The sequence below is a fragment of the Scyliorhinus canicula genome, chromosome 10 (assembly GCF_902713615.1).
Source record: "Scyliorhinus canicula chromosome 10, sScyCan1.1, whole genome shotgun sequence".
Classification (NCBI taxonomy): Eukaryota; Metazoa; Chordata; class Chondrichthyes; order Carcharhiniformes; family Scyliorhinidae; genus Scyliorhinus; species Scyliorhinus canicula.
This window is the reverse complement of record NC_052155.1, coordinates 4,048,389-4,068,928: the sequence shown is the minus strand read 5'-3', so window position 1 is coordinate 4,068,928 and position 20,540 is coordinate 4,048,389. Positions and strand designations below refer to the sequence as shown.

Below are 20,540 nucleotides of genomic sequence, written 5' to 3'. Positions count from 1 at the left end.
GGCAGTCCCTCAGTACTGACCCTCTGACAGTGCAGCACTCCCTCAGTACTGACCCTCTGACAGTGCGGCACTCCCTCAGTACTGACCCTCTGACAGTGCAGCACTCCCTCAGTACTGACCCTCTGACAGTGCGGCAGTCCCTCAGTACTGACCCTCTGACAGTGCGGCAGTCCCTCAGTACTGACCCTCTGACAGTGCAGCACTCCCTCAGTACTGACCCTCTGACAGTGCGGCACTACCTCAGTACTGACCCTCTGACAGTGCAGAACTCCCTCAGTACTGACCCTCTGACAGTGCGGCAGTCCCTCAGTACTGACCCTCTGACAGTGCAGCACTCCCTCAGAACTGACCCTCTGACAGTGCAGCGCTCCCTCAGTACTGACCCTCGGACAGTGCAGCACTCCCTCAGACTGACCCTCTGACAGTGCAGCACTCCCTCAGTACTGACCCTCTGACAGTGCGGCACTCCCTCAGTACTGACCCTCTGACAGTGCAGCGCTCCCTCAGTACTGACCCTCTGACAGTGCTGCACTCCCTCAGTACTGACCCTCAGATAGTGCGGCTCTCCCTCAGTACTGACCCTCTGACAGTGCGGCACTCCCTCAGTACTGACCCTCTGACAGTGCAGCACTCCCTCAGTACTGACCCTCTGACAGTGCAGCACTCCCTCAGTACTGACCCTCTGACAGTGCAGCACTCCTTCAGTACTGACCCTCTGACAGTGCAGCACTCCCTCAGTACTGACCCTCTGACAGTGCAGCACTCCCTCAATACTGACCCTCTGACAGTGCTGCACTCCCTCAGTACTGACCCTCTGACAGTGCGGCACTCCCTCAGTACTGACCCTCTCACAGTGCAGCACTCCTTCAGTACTGACCCTCTCACAGTGTGGCACTCCCTCAGTACTGACCCTCTGACAGTGCGGCACTCCCTCAGTACTGACCCTCTGACAGTGCAGCACTCCCTCAGTACTGACCCTCTGACAGTGCAGCACTCCCTCAGTACTGACCCTCTGACAGTGCGGCACTCCCTCAGTACTGACCCTCTGACAGTGTGGCACTCCCTCAGTACTGAATGTTAGATGGTTTGACATTCCCTCAGTATTTTGCTGATGTGCCAATTGTAAATCATATTCAAACGTCCTGAGGTAAAATGTAAGAATCAAGCTTGAGCCAGAGGCCTTCTGGCATGGTTGTTGTCAGTTCCTCCCCTTGTCACTCACTGGTTGTCAACTTAATGCTGAGTCTGGGAGGGTCCCAAATTCAATAAAAGCAGCAGGGAGGGAGGGTGTTGATCTCATTGCTTCCTAGTGGGACAAATAAGTCCAGGATATTGTGAGAGAGCAGGTACTGTACAGCAAACAAGGTGTGGCAGGGGGATAGGATCAGTCTTTCTGCTCTAACTGTTTGTGGCTCTGAAGTTAGTGCTGGGTTGGTTTTATAAAATAAAATCTCCAGGAGGCAAACTGAAGATATCTGATAATGAGGCAATGTTTTTGGGTCAGTGTTGTTGGGTCTGTATTAATGTGTTTTTCCTCCTCTCTTTCAGTCACCTTCCTGTTGAGTTTAAACCATGGCTGATGATGAGGTTGCTGCTCTGGTGGTTGACAATGGATCTGGGATGTGTAAGGCTGGCTTTGCAGGAGATGATGCTCCCAGGACTGTCTTTCCCTCCATCGTGGGACGCCCCCGGCCCCAGGTCAGTCCTTCAACTGTTTGATTGTGGTGGGGTCAGAGTTCTGATCCTTTGGGTGTGGCGCGTGGGGGTGATTGTTCTTGTAACAGAAATGTTTCAGCTTCCTCTATACAGTTTGTGGGCTATAGCCTATTTCCTTCATGCTTCTGATGTGTGTTTAACCCTTGTTGATTCCTATTTTGCAGTACATGTTTGGCTGGTCAGTGTGGGACTGTGGTTGGGGGTTGAGTGGGACCATTGGAGTCAGAGTTTTTAGTGGATGAAGTAGAGAAATTGGTTCCCATGCTGGGGGCTTGTTCAGACCCTGCAGGTTAATTGATTGCTGTGAGGCTGAACATTGTTTCCAATCAGGAATTTTACTGCCTGACATCTGGATTTACTGGTTTGTAGAATGTCATTTAGATTGTGACTTAAAGGAACATGTGGGGTAGCATCAACTAGGAATACTGACTGTTGTCATGATATGCAGGCACACACACACACACATAACGATATACAGACAAGCAGCTAATAGACACGGAGAACAGGACATGGCCAATAAGCAGGCAGGACACTCAGGAGTAAGATCTGACTATAAAAGGCACGAGGCATTCACACTCTGCCTCTTTCCACTGAAGAACATCTACAAAGTGAGCGAGGGTGTATGTACAGTATCACACCTCCAGCACGTGGCTAACAGCTAGTCTGGTTCAGTCAGACAGAGTAACCACACTTAAGTTGGCAGAGTCAAACTCACAGACAACTGTGCGAACTGTGCAATTAGTTCAATAAACCTGATTGAACTAACTTCAAGGTCTGGAGAATCTTTCTGATCTAAGCTGCATCCTGTTGCAGCCAGTGTTATACCAGTGTACCTTACACGACAACTGTGTCAGAGTATTCAGATTTTACACCGATTGGAATCTGAAGCAATTTAATTTGTGGGATGTGTCCGGCTGTAATATGGGCAATTCCTGTAGTTCCAGGTCAGCCAGGAGTTTACTCCTCTCCGAGAATTCCCTGTCTAATTCTACAATCTCAGGTGTGTTTGAACCCTGTGTAATCAGTAATGGATGTACATGCTAGATTAGGAGGAAGCTATTCTGCTCCAGAGCCTCTTCATTCAGAGATCGCGGCTGATTTTTGTATTTCCAACCTGATTAATGTGTTCGCAACAACTCTCATTTTGCCCCACCCCCATTTCAACAGTATCTGGCTTGTAATGCAGAACAAAGCCAGCAGCGTGGGTTCAATTCCCGTACCGGCCTCCCCGAACAGGCGCCGGGATGTGGCGACTAGGGGCTTTTCACAGTAACTTTATTGAAGCCGACTTGTGACATTAGGCTATTATTATCTTCTTTCGGAGCTTGCTCAATTTTTGCCCCCCCCCCCCCCCCCCCCCCCCCCCTTTGTGAAAATCCTTCCTTGAGACCGTGAGATTCGGGAGCAGAGTTAGGCCACTCGGCCCATCGAGTCTGCTCCGCCATTCAATCATGGCTGATATTTTTCTCATCCCTATTCTCCTGCCTTCTTTCCTGATACCCTAACATTGTCTCTCGGGTTATCTCAATGCTTTGCACTGAAGTGTTTCCCCCCCCCCCCCCCCCCCCCCCCCCCCCCCCCGTCCCCCTCCCCACAACAGTGAACAGATGAAATGGTTCTCTATCTTGTAATGGAGGCAATGGTATATTGTTATTGCCACTGGACTAGTAATCCAGTCACAGGGAAATACTTTGGGAATCTAGATTCGAATCCCACCACGGCAGATAATGAGATTTCGATGCTATCAGGAATCTAACGTCCTTTTGGAACCTGACCCACATGTAGACTCCAAATCCACAGCAAGAGGGCCCTTAATGTTCTCTGAAGTACTCGCCTCAGGCAGGGGGGAACATTGCCAGTGACACTCACTTTGGATATCCCCCCCCCCCGATGTCCCATTAATAACAACAGAAGATGAGTTGAGAGTGAAACTGTGACTTTAATTAGCTGAAAGATACCTGCTGGCAGCCGGGCCCAGACTGAAGGCAGGGCTGGAGGTTAGCCACCTTTATACCTGAGCTCGAGGGGAGGAGCCATAGGCGGAGCCAGCAGCGGCAAGCCCAGGCATGTTACATACAGTAGGTATAATACAATACAGTGGTTTACCCCCCCCCCCCCCCCCCCCAATATGGCAGTCGAGTCAGACAGTTGTGGTCCAGTCCGAATCCAATGCTGCTGGTCTCAGCCAACACTTGTGACGTGCTCTCTTTGATCGGAGATGTTGGAAAGAGTTTGTGTTCCTGGGAGGACATTTTCTAAAGATCCAACAAAGTTTCAGTGTTTGTTAGTCTGAAAGAAGGACCCAATTGGTTCACAGCACCATCCCCAATCCACCGACTAATTTCATAAACGGTCCAACAAGTGAGGAAGTTCCAAGCCTCCGGACCAGATGAGAAGCACTGACAACCTGCCGGGGTTAAACTTCTCCCAACACGTTTGGTAGATTTGGAATGTGCTGCCCGAGAGAGTGGTGGGGGGTGGGGGGGGGGGGGGGGGGAATTGAAGCTGGTGGGGGGGATGGGACTGTGGAAAACTGGATATGGAGCCAGCACAATGGGCTGGGTAGACTGTTGAAATGAAAATGAAATGAAATTGCTTATTGTCACGAGTAGGCTTCAATGAAGTTACTGTGAAAAGCCCCTAGTCGCCACATTCCGGCGCCTGTTTGGGGAGACTGGTACGAGGCTGTTGACGTTGAACATTAGGATAAAGGTCGAGAGGGTTTGGAAATGTTTAGGTGGGAGGAACAGGAGATGATTACCAGCTGGATTTTACCAATGATAACAAAAGCAGGAAAAAGGAGTGGAAATCCACACTCAGCCATTCCATACAGTCATGGCTGGTGTCCTCTTGTCCTCTGCTTTCCTGCCCGTTCTCCATAACCCTTTGTTATGACACCCTGGATAAGTTGGTGGTCCCCACATTCCCCGGAATCACAACACCACTGCATTAACCAATAATTCTTCTAAAAATACCTGAAGCCGTTGTCTGCCCAGTAATTACACTCACCAGGTTTGTAAGTTTAAATGGAAGGTTTTTTTCACAAGTAAACAGTAATTATCACGAAATATGCAGGAAATGTAACTGGTTAATGACCAGCTGATACTTTGCTATCCCATTGACTGTCTTCCCTCGACCCACAAGACAGGAAAAGGGGGGTGGCAAGGGGTAAAAATAAGGGTAAAGATTGAGTCTTCGCTTCAATTGTGGTACTTTAGCACAGCGACACCTTGACTCGCGAGAAAGAGTCAGCCCTCAGCAGCCTTCTGAAGAGAATTACTTAGATCTTTTTGTGCAGAGAGCAAGTTAGATCCTCCAGCAGGCTGGCAGAATCAAAACTGGAACTTTGATTCTGAAAAGTCGTCCAGTGGAATAATATCTAATCACCACCTGTTATTGGCTAAATCATTGGCCATTCACTAAATCAATCAAGCAGAGTCCGAGCCACTAACCAATCTCACTGGTGCCGGTTGAGTCTACTGCTCTGGTTTGAACCAGCAGTGTACTCTCCTGCTGCTGAAATCCTCTGCTTGAATTAAAGGGACAGGCCACTGCTTTCTTCTGCTTGAATTAAAGGCACAGGCCACTGCTTTCTTCTGCTTGAATTAAAGGCACAGGCCACTGCTTTCCTCTGCTTGAATTAAAGACACAGGCCACTGCTTTCCTCTGTTTGAATTAAAGGCACAGGCCACTGCTTTCCTCTGTTTGAATTAAAGGGACAGGCCACTGCTTTCCTCTGCTTGAATTAAAGGCACAGGCCACTGCTTCCCTCTGCTTGAATTAAAGGCACAGGCCACTGCTTTCTTCTGCTTGAATTAAAGGTACAGGCCATTGCTTTCTTCTGCTTGAATTAAAGGCACAGGCCACTGTTTTCTTCTGCTTGAATTAAAGGCACAGGCCACTGCTTTCTTCTGCTTGAATTAAAGGCACAGGCCACTGCTTTCTTCTGCTTGAATTGACACAGGCTGCCTTAAAGACATGTCCAAACTGCAATAATTAGACTGGAAGCATCCTTGCACTTTCAATCCCTTTACTCACTGTCAGAATAGCCACTGCTCTCTGAGGTTGTGAATTCCACAGTTTCATGACCCTTCGAGAGAAGTAATTTCTTCTCCTCTGAGTTTTAAATCTGCTACCCCTGATCTTACTGACCTCTCGTTCTAGATTGCCCCGCAAGAGGAAGCACCCACTCTACGTCTACTTTCTCAATACCTTTTATCATCTTGTATACCTCCATTAGATCTCCTCTCATTCTTCTAAACTTGAGAAGTTTAGGCCGATATTCCCGAGCTGAAACTCCTGACTGCCTCGAAAGCAGCTACACCCCCCTTCAAATAAAGGGATAAAACTTTACACAGTACTCCCAGTGCGGTCTCTCAAATGCCTTGTACAATTGCAGAACACTCCCTACTTTATACTCTTAGCTATAAAGGCCAAAATTCAATTTGTCTTCCTTATTACCTACATACTAGTTTTCTGTGATTCATGCACAAGGACACCCAGATCCTTTTGTATTGAAGCGCTCCCAAGTTGTCTTTCCATTTTTCAAACTACAATGGATAACCTCGCTTGCCAATATAATCCCCATCTGCCAAATTTTGACCCACTCTCCGAACCCATATCCATTAGAAAGTTTCTTATTTCCACATTGCAACTTACCATCCCATCTATTTTGGTATCATCTGCAAATTACCTTCTACCCCTGCATCCAAGTCATTAATATATATTGTAAATATATATTAGTTGTTGAATAATGGATTCTAACAATTTCCCAAAGATTGATAACTAGTCTATAGGTTCCTCGTTGGGGCCCTAGGATCGATCCCTGTGGCACCCCGCTAATCATACCTTGCCAACCAGAAAAAGGCCCATTTATCCCAACTCTCTGTCTTCTGTCTGTCAGCCAGTCTTCTATCCAAGCGAATAAATTACCCCTATCTTTCTTTGTGTATTGAAGTTTTGTGCGGCACCTTAATTTATGGAAGTCCAAACATACTACATCTACAAGGTCCCAATTATCCCCTTGGCTTGTATCTTTGAAGAACTGGAGCAGCACGGTAGCAAAGTGGTTAGCACAGTTGCTTCACAGCTCCAGGGTCCCAGGTTCAATCCCCGGCTTGGGTCACTGTCTGTGCGGAGTCTGCACGTTCTCCCCGTGTCTGTGTGGGTTTCCTCCGGGTGCTCCGGTTTCCTCCCACAATCCAAAGATGTGCATTAGGTGGATTGGCCATGCTAAATTGCCCTTAGTGTCTAAGTGGGGGTTACGGGGATCTGTGTAAGGGCCGGTGCAGACTCGATGGGCCAAATGGCCTCCTTCTGCACTGTAAATTCTGCACTGTAAATTCTATGAACTTTAGCAAATTAGTTAAATGGTATATTACTCTTTGCAGGTTAGGTGGATTGGCCATGCTAAATTGCCCGTAGTGTAAGGTTAATGGGGGGATTGTTGGGTTACGGGTATACGGGTTACGTGGGTTTAAGTAGGGTGATCATTGCTCGGCACAACATCGAGGGCCGAAGGGCCTGTTCTGTGCTGTACTGTTCTATGTTCTATGTATAACTATGCTGACTGATGGATTGTGTTTGACTTGCCAAATGTCCTTGCTTAATAATGGATTCTAACAATTTCCCAATGATTGAAAACTGGTCTATAGTTTCTTACTTTCTCCCTCCCTCCCTCTTTGAATAAGGGTGTTGTGTTAGCATTTTTCTAATCTACTGGAACCTTTCCTGCATCCAAAGAATTTTGGAATATTATAGCCAATGGATCCACTATCTCCACTGCCCTTAGTCCCTGGGATGTAGGCCATCAGACCCTGGGGGATTGTCTGTCTTCAATCCCAATAGTTTGTTTAGTATGTTTTCTCTATTGATTGTTTCAAGTTCTCCCTTTGCATTACTGTGTCCTCCACTGTGAAAACAGAGGCAAAATATTGATTTGGCATCTCCGCCATTAATGTATTCCCCAATCCCATCCTCCAAACAGCCAACATTTACTACTCACTTCCTGTTTATATACTTACAGAAGCTTTTGCCATTCTGTTAAAAATATTTTGTGTTTGTTTTCTTTCTTCATTTATCTTGGATCTTTGTTACTTTTTTTGTAACCTGGTTTTCCAGTCTGCCTGGCTGCCACTGGCAACATGATAGACCATAGTTTGCCTCAGTTTTTCCCTTTATATTATCATCTTTGCTCAGCCATGGAAGTTGGTTTCACCTCATTAATTGCAGTAAATTGAATATCTAAAACTATGCTATGATAATGAGGACATTGTGAGCTGCCTTCTGGAATCACTGCTATCCATGTGGTGTGGGTACGCCCCCCCCCCCCCCCCCCCCCCCCCCCCCCCCTCCCATGTGGTTAGGGAGGGAGTACCAGGATTTGGACAGGGATATATTTCAAAGTCCGGATGGTGTGTGGCATGGAACATGGCAACATAGGAATTGGGAGCAGAAGTAGGCCATTCAGCCCTTCGAGCTGACCCTCCCTGGTCTCCAATCCACCTCCCTACCCGTTCCCCATATCTCATTGACCCCCCCTTCTTGAAACCGTTTAATGACTCCGATTCCACCGCACGATAGGCACTGAGTTCCACAATTTCACCACCCTCTGCGAGAAGTAGTTCATCATCTCAGTTCTAAATCTACTGCCCCTCAACCTATATCCGTGACCTCTCATTCTAGATTGTCCCACAAGGGGGGAACATTTGGTCCACGTTTACGTTATCAATACCTTTTAGTATTTTATACACCTCAATCCGATCCCCTCATTCTTCTAAAATCCAGTGAGTATAAGCCCAAATTGTTCAATCTCCCCTCGTACGTTAATCCCTCCATCCCCGGAATCAATTTGGTGAACCTCCTCTGAACTGCCTCCAATGTCACCACATCCTTCCTCAAATAAGGAGCCAAAACTGGACCTTATACATTCCATTTGCCTTTTTCATTACATGCTGTACCTGCGTGCTAACATTCTGCAATGAACCAAGACACTCGGATCCCTCTGCCCAGGCACATCTTAAATCTGTTTCCCATTTGGATGATGATTTGAATTTCTATTTGTTTTTGGCCAAAATGGATAACCTCGCACTGACCACACTAAACTCCACCGGCCAAATTATGGCCCAATCTTCTCCCAGCCTATCTATATCCTTCTGTAAACTCGATCTTCTCTTCCCTGCCTGCTTTCCCGCCTATTTTAGTATCAGCCACAAATGTTGCTATGTTGTGAACTCTGAAAGTGTGAGACTGACCCTGTGGCACCATTTGCCAGCCAGAGAAAGACCCATTAATCCTGACCCTCAAACCAATTCTCAATCCAATCTTGGGGAGGGCATTCATGAATAGAATCCCTACAGTACAGAAGGAGGCCATTCAGCCCATCACATCTGCACTGACCCTCTGAAAGAGCCCCCTATCTAGGCTCACTCCCCTGCCTGAACAAAGAACAATACAGCACAGGGTCAGGCCCTTCAGCCCTTCAGCCCTCCCAAGCCTGGGCCAATCATGTGTCCTATCTACCAAACGGCTGTACCTTTCTACACCCTGTCTGTTTATGTGCCTATCCAGATGAGTCTCAAAGGTCGCTAACATATCTGCCTCAACCACGTCACTTGGAAGTGTATTCCAGGCCACCACCATCCTCTGTTTCTTTTTTTTTAAATCCCCCACACATCTCCACTGAACCTTTTCCCCCTCACCTTGAACTTGTGCCCCCTTGTAATTGGAATTTCCACCCTGGGAAAAAGCCTCCAACTGTTCACCCTATCTATACCCTTAATAATTTTATAAACCTCTATCCAGTTGCCCCTCAGCCTCTGCCTCTCAATCTCGGTTTATTCAATCTCTCCCCATAGCTAATACCCTCCATACCAGGCAACATCCTGGTAAACCTTTTCTGCACTGTCTCCAAAGCTGCCACGTCCTTCTGGTGGTGTGGTGACCAAAACTGGGCACAGTGTTAGGCAAGAATTAGGGAGCATAAACTGTCAGGGAAAGGCACAAATGAAAAGTGGAGCTTGTTCAAGGAACAAATACTGCGTGTCCTTGATAGGTATGTCCCTGTCAGGCAGGGAGGAAATGGTCGTGTGAGGGAACCATGGTTCACAAAAGAGGTTGAATGTCTTGTCAAGAGGAAAAAGGAAGCGTATGTAAGGATGAGAAAACAAGGTTCAGTTGGGTCGCTTGAGGGTTACTAGGTAGCAAGGAATGAGCTAAACAAAAGGGCTTAGGAGAGCCAGGAGGGGGCATGAGAAGCCCTTGGCGGGTCGGATCAAGGAAAACCCCAAGGCTTTTTACTCTTACGTGAGAAATAAAAGAATGACCAGGGTGAGGGTAGGGCCGGTCAAGGACAGTAGTGGGAACTTGTGCATGGAGTCAGAAGAAATAGGAGAGGCGTTGAATGAATATTTTTCTTCAGAGTTCACCAAGGAGAGGGGCTATGTTTTTGAGGATGAGAGTGTGATACAGGAGGGTAGGCTGGAGGAGGTAGATGTTCTGAGGAAGGATCTATTAGCAATTTTGAAAAACCTGAGGGTCGATAAGTCCCCTGGGCCAGATGGGATATATCCAAGGATTCTTTGGGAGCCAAGGGAGGAGATTGCAGAGCCTTTGGCTTTGATCTTTGGGTCCTCACTGTCCACGGGGATAGTGCCAGAGGACTGGAGAGTGGTGAATGTTGTTCCTCTGTTCAAGAAAGGGAATAGGAATGACCCTGGTAATTATAGGCCAGTTAGTCTTACTTCTGTGGTCGGTAAGTTAATGGAAAATGTCCTGAAGGATAGGATTTATGATCATTTGGAAAGATGCAGCTTGATCCGGGATAGTCAACACTGGTCTGTGAAGGGTAAGTCTTGCCTCACAAATTTGATTGAATTCTTTGAGGAGGAAACTAAATGTGTAGATGAAGGTAGAGCAGTTGATGTCATTTACATGGATTTTAGTAAGGCGTTTGATAAGGTTCCCCATGATCGGCTCATGAAGAAAGTAAGGAGGTGTGAGATAGAGGGAAATTTGACCAATTGGATAGGTAACTGGCTATCACATAGAAGACAGAGGGTGGTGGTGGATGGGCCAAAAAATGGCAGATGGAGTTTAACACTGATAAGTGAGAGGTGATTCATTTTGGTAGAAAAAAATTGAATGCGGATTACAGGGTCAACGGCAGGATTTTGAAGAATGTGGAGGAACAGAGAGATTTTGGGGTTCATGTCCACAGATCTCTGAAGGTTGCCACTCAAGTGGACAGAGCCGTGAAGAAGGCTCATAGTGTGTTCGCGTTTATTAACAGGGGGCTTGAGTTTAAGAGCCGCAGGGTTATGCTGCAGCTGTACAGGACCCTGGTGAGACCACATTTGGAGTATTGTGTGCAGCGCAGTTCTGGTCACCTCTCATTGGAGCGGAGGAGGATGAGAGGCGACTTAATAGAGGTTTATAAGATGATGAGAGGGATAGATAGAGTGGACATTCAGAGACTATTTCCTCGGGTGGATGTAACTGTTACAAGGGGGCATAACTATAAGATTCAGGGTGGTAGATATAGGAGGGATGTCCGAGGTAGGTTCTTTACTCAGAGAGTGGTTAGAGTGTGGAATGGACTGCCTGCTATGATAGTGGAGTCGGACACTTTAGGAACTTTCAAGTGGTTATTGGATAGGCACATGGAGCACACCAGAATGACAGGGAGTGGGATAGCTTGATCTTGGTTTCGGACAATGCTCGGCACAACATCGAGGGCTGAAGGGCCTGTTCTGTGCTGTACTGTTCTATGTTCTAGTGTTCCAAATGTGGCCAAACCAACGTTCTGTATAACTGTACCATTGTTTGTGAGCGTTTATACTCATCCCGTCCTATGAAGGCAAGCATGCCATATGCTTTCTTTACCACCATTTCAACCTGTACTGACACTTTTAAGGATCTATGGACCTGCAGACCCAGATCTCTGTCTATGCTCCTGATGGTTGTGCTGTAACCGGAACATCTTCCAATTATGGGAGGAAACCAGAGCACCCAGAGGAAACCAATACAGACATTGGAGGATGTGCAAATGCCAGCCAGCCAAGGGCAGCATGGTAGCACAGTGGTTAGCACTGTTGCGTCACAGCTCCAGGGCCCCAGGTTCGATTCCCGGCTTGGGTCACTGTCTGTGCGGAGTCTGCACGTTCTCCCCATGCCTGCGTGGGTTTCCTCCGGGTGCTCCGGTTTCCTCCCACAGTCCTGAAAGACGGGTGTTGGTGAATAAGACATTGTGAATTCTCCCTCTGTGTACCCAAACAGGCGCCGGAGTGTGGCAACTAGGGGCTTTTCACAGTAACTTAATTGCAGTGTTAATGTAATAAACACTGTGCTCGGCACTAATGTAACACTAATAAAGATTAAGTTAAATTTAACTTGGGTCGCTGGAACTGAGGCAGCAGTGCTAACCACTGCCACCATGCTGCCTATCACTTGCAGATGGTGGGGCTACCACCTGTCTGCTGCCTTTGTCTTTTAGATGGTGGATGTTGTGGGTTTGGAAGGTGCTGTTGAAGGTGCCCTGTTTAGTTGCTGCTGTGCATCTTGCAGACGGTACACATGGCTGCCATACATTGTGTTGACACGTATAATATTTGGATAGGGGGCTTATCAAGTTGGCTGCTTCACTCTGGATATTGGGAGCTGCACTCATCCAGGCAAATGGAGCCATCACACTCCTGACGTGCCTTGTAGATGGTGAACACTATTAAGGGGTTAGGAGGTTAGTTTTTTTTAAAATATAATTTTTATTGGAATTTTTTACAGAAAATATAAAACATAACGACAAACAATGAAATGCAACAAAATAACCCATAATAACTGTAACACCCCCAGACCGTATGTATCACATCCCCCCACCCCCCCAACCCCAATGAACAACAAAAGAACTTAAAAATAAATTAAAATTAAATAAACAAACATAGTCATTGTCCCCCCCCCCCCCCCCCCCCCCCTTCCCCCCCCCCCCCCCGGGTTGCTGCTGCTACTGCCCCCGTACCCTATCGTTGAGCCAGAAAGTCGAGGAAAGGTTGCCACCGCCTAAAGAACCCTTGTACCGACCCTCTCAGGGCGAATTTGACCTTCTCTAGCTTAATGAAACCCGCCATGTCATTGATCCAGGTCTCCACGCTTGGGGGCCTCGCATCCTTCCATTGTAGCAAGATCCTTCGCCGGGCTACTAGGGACGCAAAGGCCAGCACACCGGCCTCTTTCGCCTCCTGCACTCCCGGCTCTACCCCAACCCCAAAAATCGCGAGTCCCCATCCTGGCTTGACCCTGGATCCCACCACCCTCGACACCGTCCTCGCCACCCCCTTCCAGAACTCCTCCAGTGCCGGGCATGCCCAGAACATATGGGCATGGTTCGCTGGACTCCCCGAGCACCTGACACACCTGTCTTCACCCCCAAAGAACCTACTCATCCTCGTCCCAGTCATGTGGGCCCGGTGCAGCACCTTGAATTGGATGAGGCTAAGCCGTGCACACGAGGAGGAAGAATTAACCCTCTCCAGGGCATCAGCCCATGTCCCGTCTTCAATCTGTTCCCCCAGTTCCCCCTCCCACTTAGCTTTCAGCTCCTCTACTGACGCCTCCTCCACCTCCTGCATAACCTTGTAGATTTCAGATATCTTCCCCTCTCCGACCCAGACCCCTGAAAGCACCCTGTCACTCACCCACCTCGCGGGAAGTGAAGGGAATCCCTCCACCTGCCGCCTAGCAAATGCCTTTACCTGCAGATACCTGAACATGTTCCCCGGGGGAGCCCAAATTTCTCCTCCAACTCCCCCAGGCTTGCAAACCTCCCATCAATAAACAGGTCCCTCAGCTGTCTGATGCCCGCTCTGTGCCAACCCTGAAATCCCCCATCAATGTTCCCCGGGACGAACCTATGGTTCCCCCTTAACGGAGCCTCCATCGAGCCCCCCACTTCTCCCCTATGTCGCCTCCACTGCCCCCAAATCTTGAGGGTAGCCGCCACCACCGGACTCGTGGTATACCTCGTAGGAGGGAGCGGCCACGGCGCCGTTACCAGGGCCCCCAGGCTTGTATCTCCACAGGACGCCCTCTCCATCCGTTTCCATGCTGCCCCCTCCCCCTCCATTATCCACTTGCGCACCATCGACACATTGGCCGCCCAATAATACCCCGAGAGGTTGGGTAACGCCAGCCCCCCCCCCCCCCATCTCTACCCCGCTCCAAGAAGACCCTCTTCACCCTCGGGGTCCCATGCGCCCAAACAAAGCTCATGATGCTACTAGTCACCCTTCTAAAAAAGGCCCTAGGGATAAAGATGGGCAAACACTGAAAAAGGAACAAGAACCTCGGGAGAACCGTCATTTTGACGGACTGCACTCTACCCGCCAACGATAGCGGTACCATGTCCCAACTTTTAAATTCCTCTTCCATCTGCTCCACCAGCCTGGTAAAATTAAGCTTATGGAGAGTCCCCCAACTCCTGGCCACCTGCACCCCCAGGTATCTGAAACTCTTCACTGCCCTCTTAAACGGGAGCCTCCCAATTCCCTCCTCCTGATCTCCCGGGTGTACTACAAATACCTCACTCTTGCCTAAATTTAACTTATAGCCCGAGAAGCCCCCAAATTCCGCTAACAGCTCCATCACCCCCGGCATTCCCCCTTCTGGGTCCGCCACATACAACAGCAGGTCGTCTGCATACAGTGATACACGATGTTCCTCCCCACCCCGCACCAGACCCCTCCATCTCCCTGACTCCCTCAACGCCATAGCCAAAGGTTCAATCGCCAGTGCAAAGAGCAAGGGGGACAGGGGGCACCCCTGCCTGGTCCCACGGTAGAGCCTAAAGTACTCTAATCTCCTTCCATTGGTAACTACACTTGCCATCGGAGCCGCGTAGAGCAGCCTCACCCATTTGATGAATCCCTCCCCGAATCCGAACCGCTCCAGCACCTCCCACAGGTACCCCCACTCAACTCTATCAAACGCTTTCTCCGCATCCAGCGCCACCACTATCTCCGCCTCCCCCTCCACTGCCGGCATCATGATAACATTTAGCAGTCTCCGCACATTCGTGTTGAGCTGCCGTCCCTTGACAAATCCTGTCTGATCCTCGTGTATCACCCCTGGCACACAGTCCTCTATCCTGGTGGCCAGGATCTTCGCCAGCAACTTAGCGTCAACATTGAGGAGCGAGATAGGCCTGTATGATCCACACTGCAAGGGGTCCTTATCCCGCTTCAGGATCAGAGAGATCAGCCCCCCCCTCCCATGCCTCATTGAAGGCTCGCACCAACACGGGGCCCACCAGATCCGCATACTTTTTATAAAATTCCACCGGGAACCCGTCCGGTCCCGGCGCCTTACCTGACTGCATTTGTCCAATCCCCCTGACTAGCTCCTCCAACTCTATCGGCGCCCCCAGCCCCTCTACCAGCTCCTCTTGAACCCTTGGGAAACATAGCCTGTTCATGAAGCTCTCCATCCCCCCTCTCCCCATCGGAGGTTCTGACCGGTACAGTTCCTCGTAGAAGTCCCTAAAGACCCCATTTACTTCTGTCCCCTTCTGCACTACATTCCCACCCCTATCCGTCACTCCACCAATTTCCCTAGCCGCATCTCGCCTGCGGAGCTGATGCGCCAACATCCTGCTCGCCTTCTCCCCATACTCATATACCGCGCCCTGCGACCTCCTCCACTGTGTCTCCGCCTTTCTGGTGGTCAACAAGTCAAATTTGGCCTGCAAATTACGCCGTTCCACCAGCAACCCCTCCTCCGGTGCCTCTGCGTATCTCCTGTCCACATCCAGGAGCTCCCTCACCAGTCTCTCCCTCTCCTTCCTCTCCCTCCTTTCCCTATGGGCCCGGATGAAGATCAGCTCCCCCCGGATCACTGCTTTCAGAGCCTCCCAGACCATCCCCACTCGGACCACCCCCGTGTCGTTGGTATCCAGATACCCCTCAATACTTCCCCGGACCCTCCTACACACCTCCTCATCAGCCAGCATCCCCACATCCAGGCGCCAGAGCGGGCGCTGGTCCCGCGCCTCCCCCATCTCCAGATCAACCCAGTGCGGAGCATGGTCTGAAATCGCTATGGCCGAATACTCTGCATCCTGCACCTTCGGGATCAATCCCCTGCTCAGGACGAAAAAATCTATTCGGGAATAAACCCTATGGACATGGGAGAAAAAGGAATACTCCCGCGCTCTCGGCCTCCCAAACCTCCAGGGATCCACCCTCCCATCTGGTTCATAAACCCCCTCAGCACTTTGGCCGCCGCCGGTCTCCTACCCGTCCTTGAACTGGACCGGTCCAGTGGGGGATCCAGCACTGTGTTAAAGTCTCCCCCCATGATCAGCCTCTAGGTCCGGAATGCGGCCCAACAAGCGCCTCATGAAGCCGGCATCATCCCAATTCGGGGCATATACATTTACCAGCACCACCTTCTCTCCCTGCAGCCTACCCTTCACCATAATATATCTGCCCTCCTTGTCCGACACCACCTCAGCCGCCTCGAACGCCACCCTCTTCCCCACCAGAATCGCCACCCCCCGGTTCTTCGCTTCCAATCCTGAGTGAAAAACCTGCCCCACCCACCCCTTCCTCAGACGAACCTGGTCCGCCACCTTCAAGTGGGTCTCCTGGAGCATAGCCACGTCCGCCTTCAGCCCCATCAGATGAGAAAATACCCTAGTTCTCTTAACCGGCCCATTCAGTCCCCTCACGTTCCAGGTAATCAGCCGGATCAGAGGGCAACCTGCCCCTCTCCCCTGCCGGCTAGCCATAGCTTATCGACTGCTCGCCCCAGGCCAGCTCGCCCCGCCTGACCCGTTCCCCATGGCGATAACGTCTCTCCTCTACCCCCCCGGCCCACACCAGCTCCTTCCTGGCCATTCCAGCAGCAACCCGGTATCCCACCCCGCCCCCAGGCTAGGACCCCTCCTAGCCGCGACGCACCCTCCATGGTACTTCCGTGAGTCAGCTGACTTCTGCTGACCCGGCAGCTCCCGCCAAAACCCATCTCCTCCCGGCATGGGGTCATCCCCCTCTTGCCACACCTCCTTGACACCGCTTCAGCGGGGGAAAGAAAACCAGTGAAGGCTACGCCCCCACCTCCAGCTCCGCCCCCCCTACCCCGCAGCGCGGACATCCAGAGGAAAGCCCGCGCTTTCACACTGCGACACCCCACCATTCTGACACAGCTCCCCAAAATCCAGTTTCACCCCAACCCCCAGCCCCGTACAGAAGAGAACATATAAAGCACATACCCCCAACGTTCCCCACATACCCCACACCCATACCCAACAGACAAACCCACCCGGAAACAGAGCAAAAAGAAAACCAGCATAAAAATAACACCTGTCAAAATTGAAGAACAGCAACAGCGAAAACAGCAACGGCCATAGTGTGTCCCCAGACCCTAGCTCGAGTCCAGCTTCTCCGCCTGTACAAAGGCCCACGCCTCCTCCGGGGACTCGAAGTAGAGGTGCCGGTCCTTGTATGTCACCCACAGACGCGCAGGCTGCAGCATTCCAAATCTGACCTGCTTGGCATGCGGCACCACCTTCATCCGGTTGAACCCGGCCCGCCGCTTTGCCACCTCCGCACCCCAGTCCTGGTAGATTCGCACTATCGAATTCTCCCACTTGCTGCTCCTCTCTTTCTTGGCCCAGCGCAGCACACACTCCCGGTCACTAAACCGATGGAACCGCACCAGCACCGCCCGCGGGGGCTGATTTGCCTTAGGCCTCCTGGCCAGCACTCTGTGAGCTCCCTCAAGCTCCAGGGGCAAATGGAAGGACCCCACTCCCATCAACGAGCTCAACATCATGGTCACATACGCCGGGAGATCCGACCCCTCCAGCCCCTCCGCCAGGCCCAGGATCCTCAAATTATTTCGCCTCGTGCGAACGTCCAGCTCCTCCAAGCGGTCTTGCCACTTTTTGTGAAGTGCCTCGTGCAACTCCACTTTCCCCACGAGGACCACGGCCTCAGCCTTCAGCTCCGCAAAACAGCGCAGAAGAGAGGCTTGCTGCTCCTGCGCCCACTTCCACCAGTCCTCGGGTGTTCCGCCGGCCGCCATTTTGTCTTTCTTCCCCTGCTTTTCTTGGGGAGCTGCTGCAGCTTTTTCCTTTGCCCCACTCCGGGTGAGCACCATAAATTATGGGGAATGCTCCTCTAGACACCTTCCCCCACCAGGATTCATCGAGACAGCGTCAACTGCTGCTAGAATTCATCTTTCATAAAGGCCCTCAAGTCAGCTTGAGAAATCTGAGCTGGCCCTTCCCCCGCCTGCCTGCTTGTAGAGGCTCTTGTTTGCTGCTGCTTCCGCCCAATCTTGCACTGTTTCTGAGGGTCTGATAACCCAGAAACATACTATTCCTGGGGGAAAGTACTCCTTGAACATTCACCAACGGCTTTTCATCGAAATTCCAACCCGTGCCGCCCAAAAAAGAGCTCTTTTCTGTAACATTGGGCAGGAGCTGCCAGTGTGTGCTCACTCACGTCATGCTGCACACCGGAAGTCCAGGAGGTTAGTTACTCACTGCAGGATTCCCAGCCTCTGATCCCCTTGTCCAGTTTCTGATCGGGGGCTTCCCAGGATGTTTTTTTAGGAGAATATCCGTTGGAAATCCTGAGCTTTTACCAGCAGTGTTGTGAACTAATTCTTTTTTGTTTTTATTCTCCACTTTCCAGGGAGTGGTGGTTGGAATGGGTCAGAAAGACAGTTACGTTGGTGATGAAGCCCAGAGCAAGAGGGGCAATCTGACACTGAACTACCCAATTGAGCATGGCATTGTGACTAACTGGGATGACATGGAGAAGATCTGGCACCACACCTTCTACAATGAGCTGCGAGTGGCCCCAGAGAAGCATCCTGTTCTCCTCACAGAGGCTCCCCTCAACCCCAAAGCCAACCGGGAGAAGATGACCCAGATCATGTTTGAGACCTTCAACACGCCATCCATGTATGTTGCCATTCAGGCTGTGCTGTCCTTGTACAATTCTGGCCGTATAACTGGCATTGTGCTAGATTGTGGTGATGGTGTTTCCCACATTATGCCAACCTATCAAGGGTATGCCTTGTCTCATGCCATCATGAGGTTAGACCTGGCTGGCAGAGATCTCACTGACTACTTTATGAAGATCCTGACTGAGCGTGGGTACTCCTTCACCACCACAGCCGAGACAGAGATTGTGCGTGACATCAAGGAGAAACTTACGTACGTGGCCCTAGATTTTGAAGCTGAGATGCAGATAGCCAACTCCTCCTCATCCTTAGAGAAAAGCTATGAGCTCCCTGATGGCCAAGTCATCACCATTGGTAATGAGCGTTTCAGGGGTCCAGAAGCCCTTTTCCAACCATCCTTGCTTGGCCTGTATTCTGCTGGGATCCATGAGACCTGTTACAATAGCATCATGAAATGTGATATGGATATCAGGAAGGATCTGTATGGCAACACGGTCCTGTCTGGTGGGACCACCATGTTCCCAGGTACTGCTGATCGGATGCAGAAGGAAATCACAGCCTTGGCTCCCAGCACAATGAAGATAAAGATCATTGCTCCTCCTGAGAGGAAGTATTCAGTGTGGATCGGAGGCTCCATCCTGGCTTCTCTCTCCACCTTCCAGCAAATGTGGATCAGTAAGCAGGAGTACGATGAGTCTGGGCCCTCCATAGTCCATCGCAAGTGTTTCTAAATTGCCCCGGGCTTGTAATAAAATCTGCCTCTGTTTTTCACAGGTCCACAACTCAACCAAAAAAGTTTCTCCGTATTTCTCAAAGGCCTCTTTCTGTAGCTGAATGTTTAATTTGTCGCAGATTTGTTACTTTAACTATTAAAATAAAACTCTCTGAAATAAATCATTTTCTCTTTGTGTTATTAAGCAAAGGTGTCACGTTCCCTGTTTATAATGTTGTTATCCTCTAGTGCTGCTAATTTCCTTTAAAATCACTTGTCTCCACCAAGATCAACTAATCACTCTGGATGGTGGAATTGCAAACGCCGTGCTGGACAATCACTACAGGCTTGACCACATCTGTGAAGAGAGTGTCTAACTTTTGAATTTAGAAATGGGTCAGATTTATACTGTTGAGAGGTTGTCGTAGACAAAGAAAATGTAAAATGGCGATGATCAGGGCTAAGGATATGGATAGTGTCATGTGGGAGATCAGAATGTGTTAATGGCAGAACAAGAGGTAAGGAGTGTGTTAAAGGACAATTTGAGATGGGAACACATGTTTGCACTGAGTGCTGAATTTGGGTGCATTTGAGTGCTATAATGAGAGTTTGGTGACTGAGGGATATTAAGGGTTTATGTTTTATTTTTATCTAAAGTCTAGTCTTTCTTTTATTTAGTTCATTAACTTAAAAGATGCTGTTTGATGAAATGAAAATGAAATGAAAATCGCTTATTGTCACGAGTAGGCTTCAATGAAGTTACTGTGAAAAGCCCCTAGTCGCCACATTCCGGCGCCTGTCCGGGGAGGCTGGTACGGGAATCGAACCGTGCTGCTGGCCTGCTTGGACTGCTTTAAAAGCCAGCGATTTAGCCTGGTGAGCTAAACCAGCCCCTTGAGAAGAAGGTGAATTTTCAATCAGCTTTAAACAAAGGTTCTACTTGTAACTACTTACAGCTGGAGCTTGTTAATTAGTTAATTAGATTAGGCCAGTTTTCAGAGGCTAGAGTAACAATATAAAGGTGAGCCAGCTACAGTGCAGACTTTGTTTGCACTGAGTGCTGAATTTGGGTGCATTTGAGTGCTATAGTGAGAGTTTGGTGACTGAGGGAGTGCTGAATTTGGTGCATTTGAGTGCTATAGTGAGAGTT

The 20,540-nt window shown here is 49.8% G+C and overlaps 1 protein-coding gene across 2 annotated transcripts; it reads left to right on the top strand.

Moving 5' to 3' along the window:
• The first annotated feature begins 1,281 nt into the window (after positions 1-1,281).
• Positions 1,282-19,572, top strand: LOC119972194 (actin, non-muscle 6.2-like). Of its 2 annotated transcripts, none has more exons than XM_038808531.1 (3): positions 1,282-1,346; positions 1,549-1,698; positions 18,405-19,572. In XM_038808531.1, the coding sequence occupies exons 2-3, from the start codon at positions 1,573-1,575 to the stop codon at positions 19,407-19,409; spliced, it is 1,131 nt and encodes a 376-aa protein (XP_038664459.1). In that variant the 5' UTR covers positions 1,282-1,346; positions 1,549-1,572; the 3' UTR covers positions 19,410-19,572. The 2 variants fall into 2 exon arrangements, with proteins under 2 accessions (XP_038664459.1, XP_038664460.1); XM_038808532.1 differs by having other exon boundaries at positions 1,323-1,365.
• The last annotated feature ends 968 nt before the right edge of the window (positions 19,573-20,540 follow it).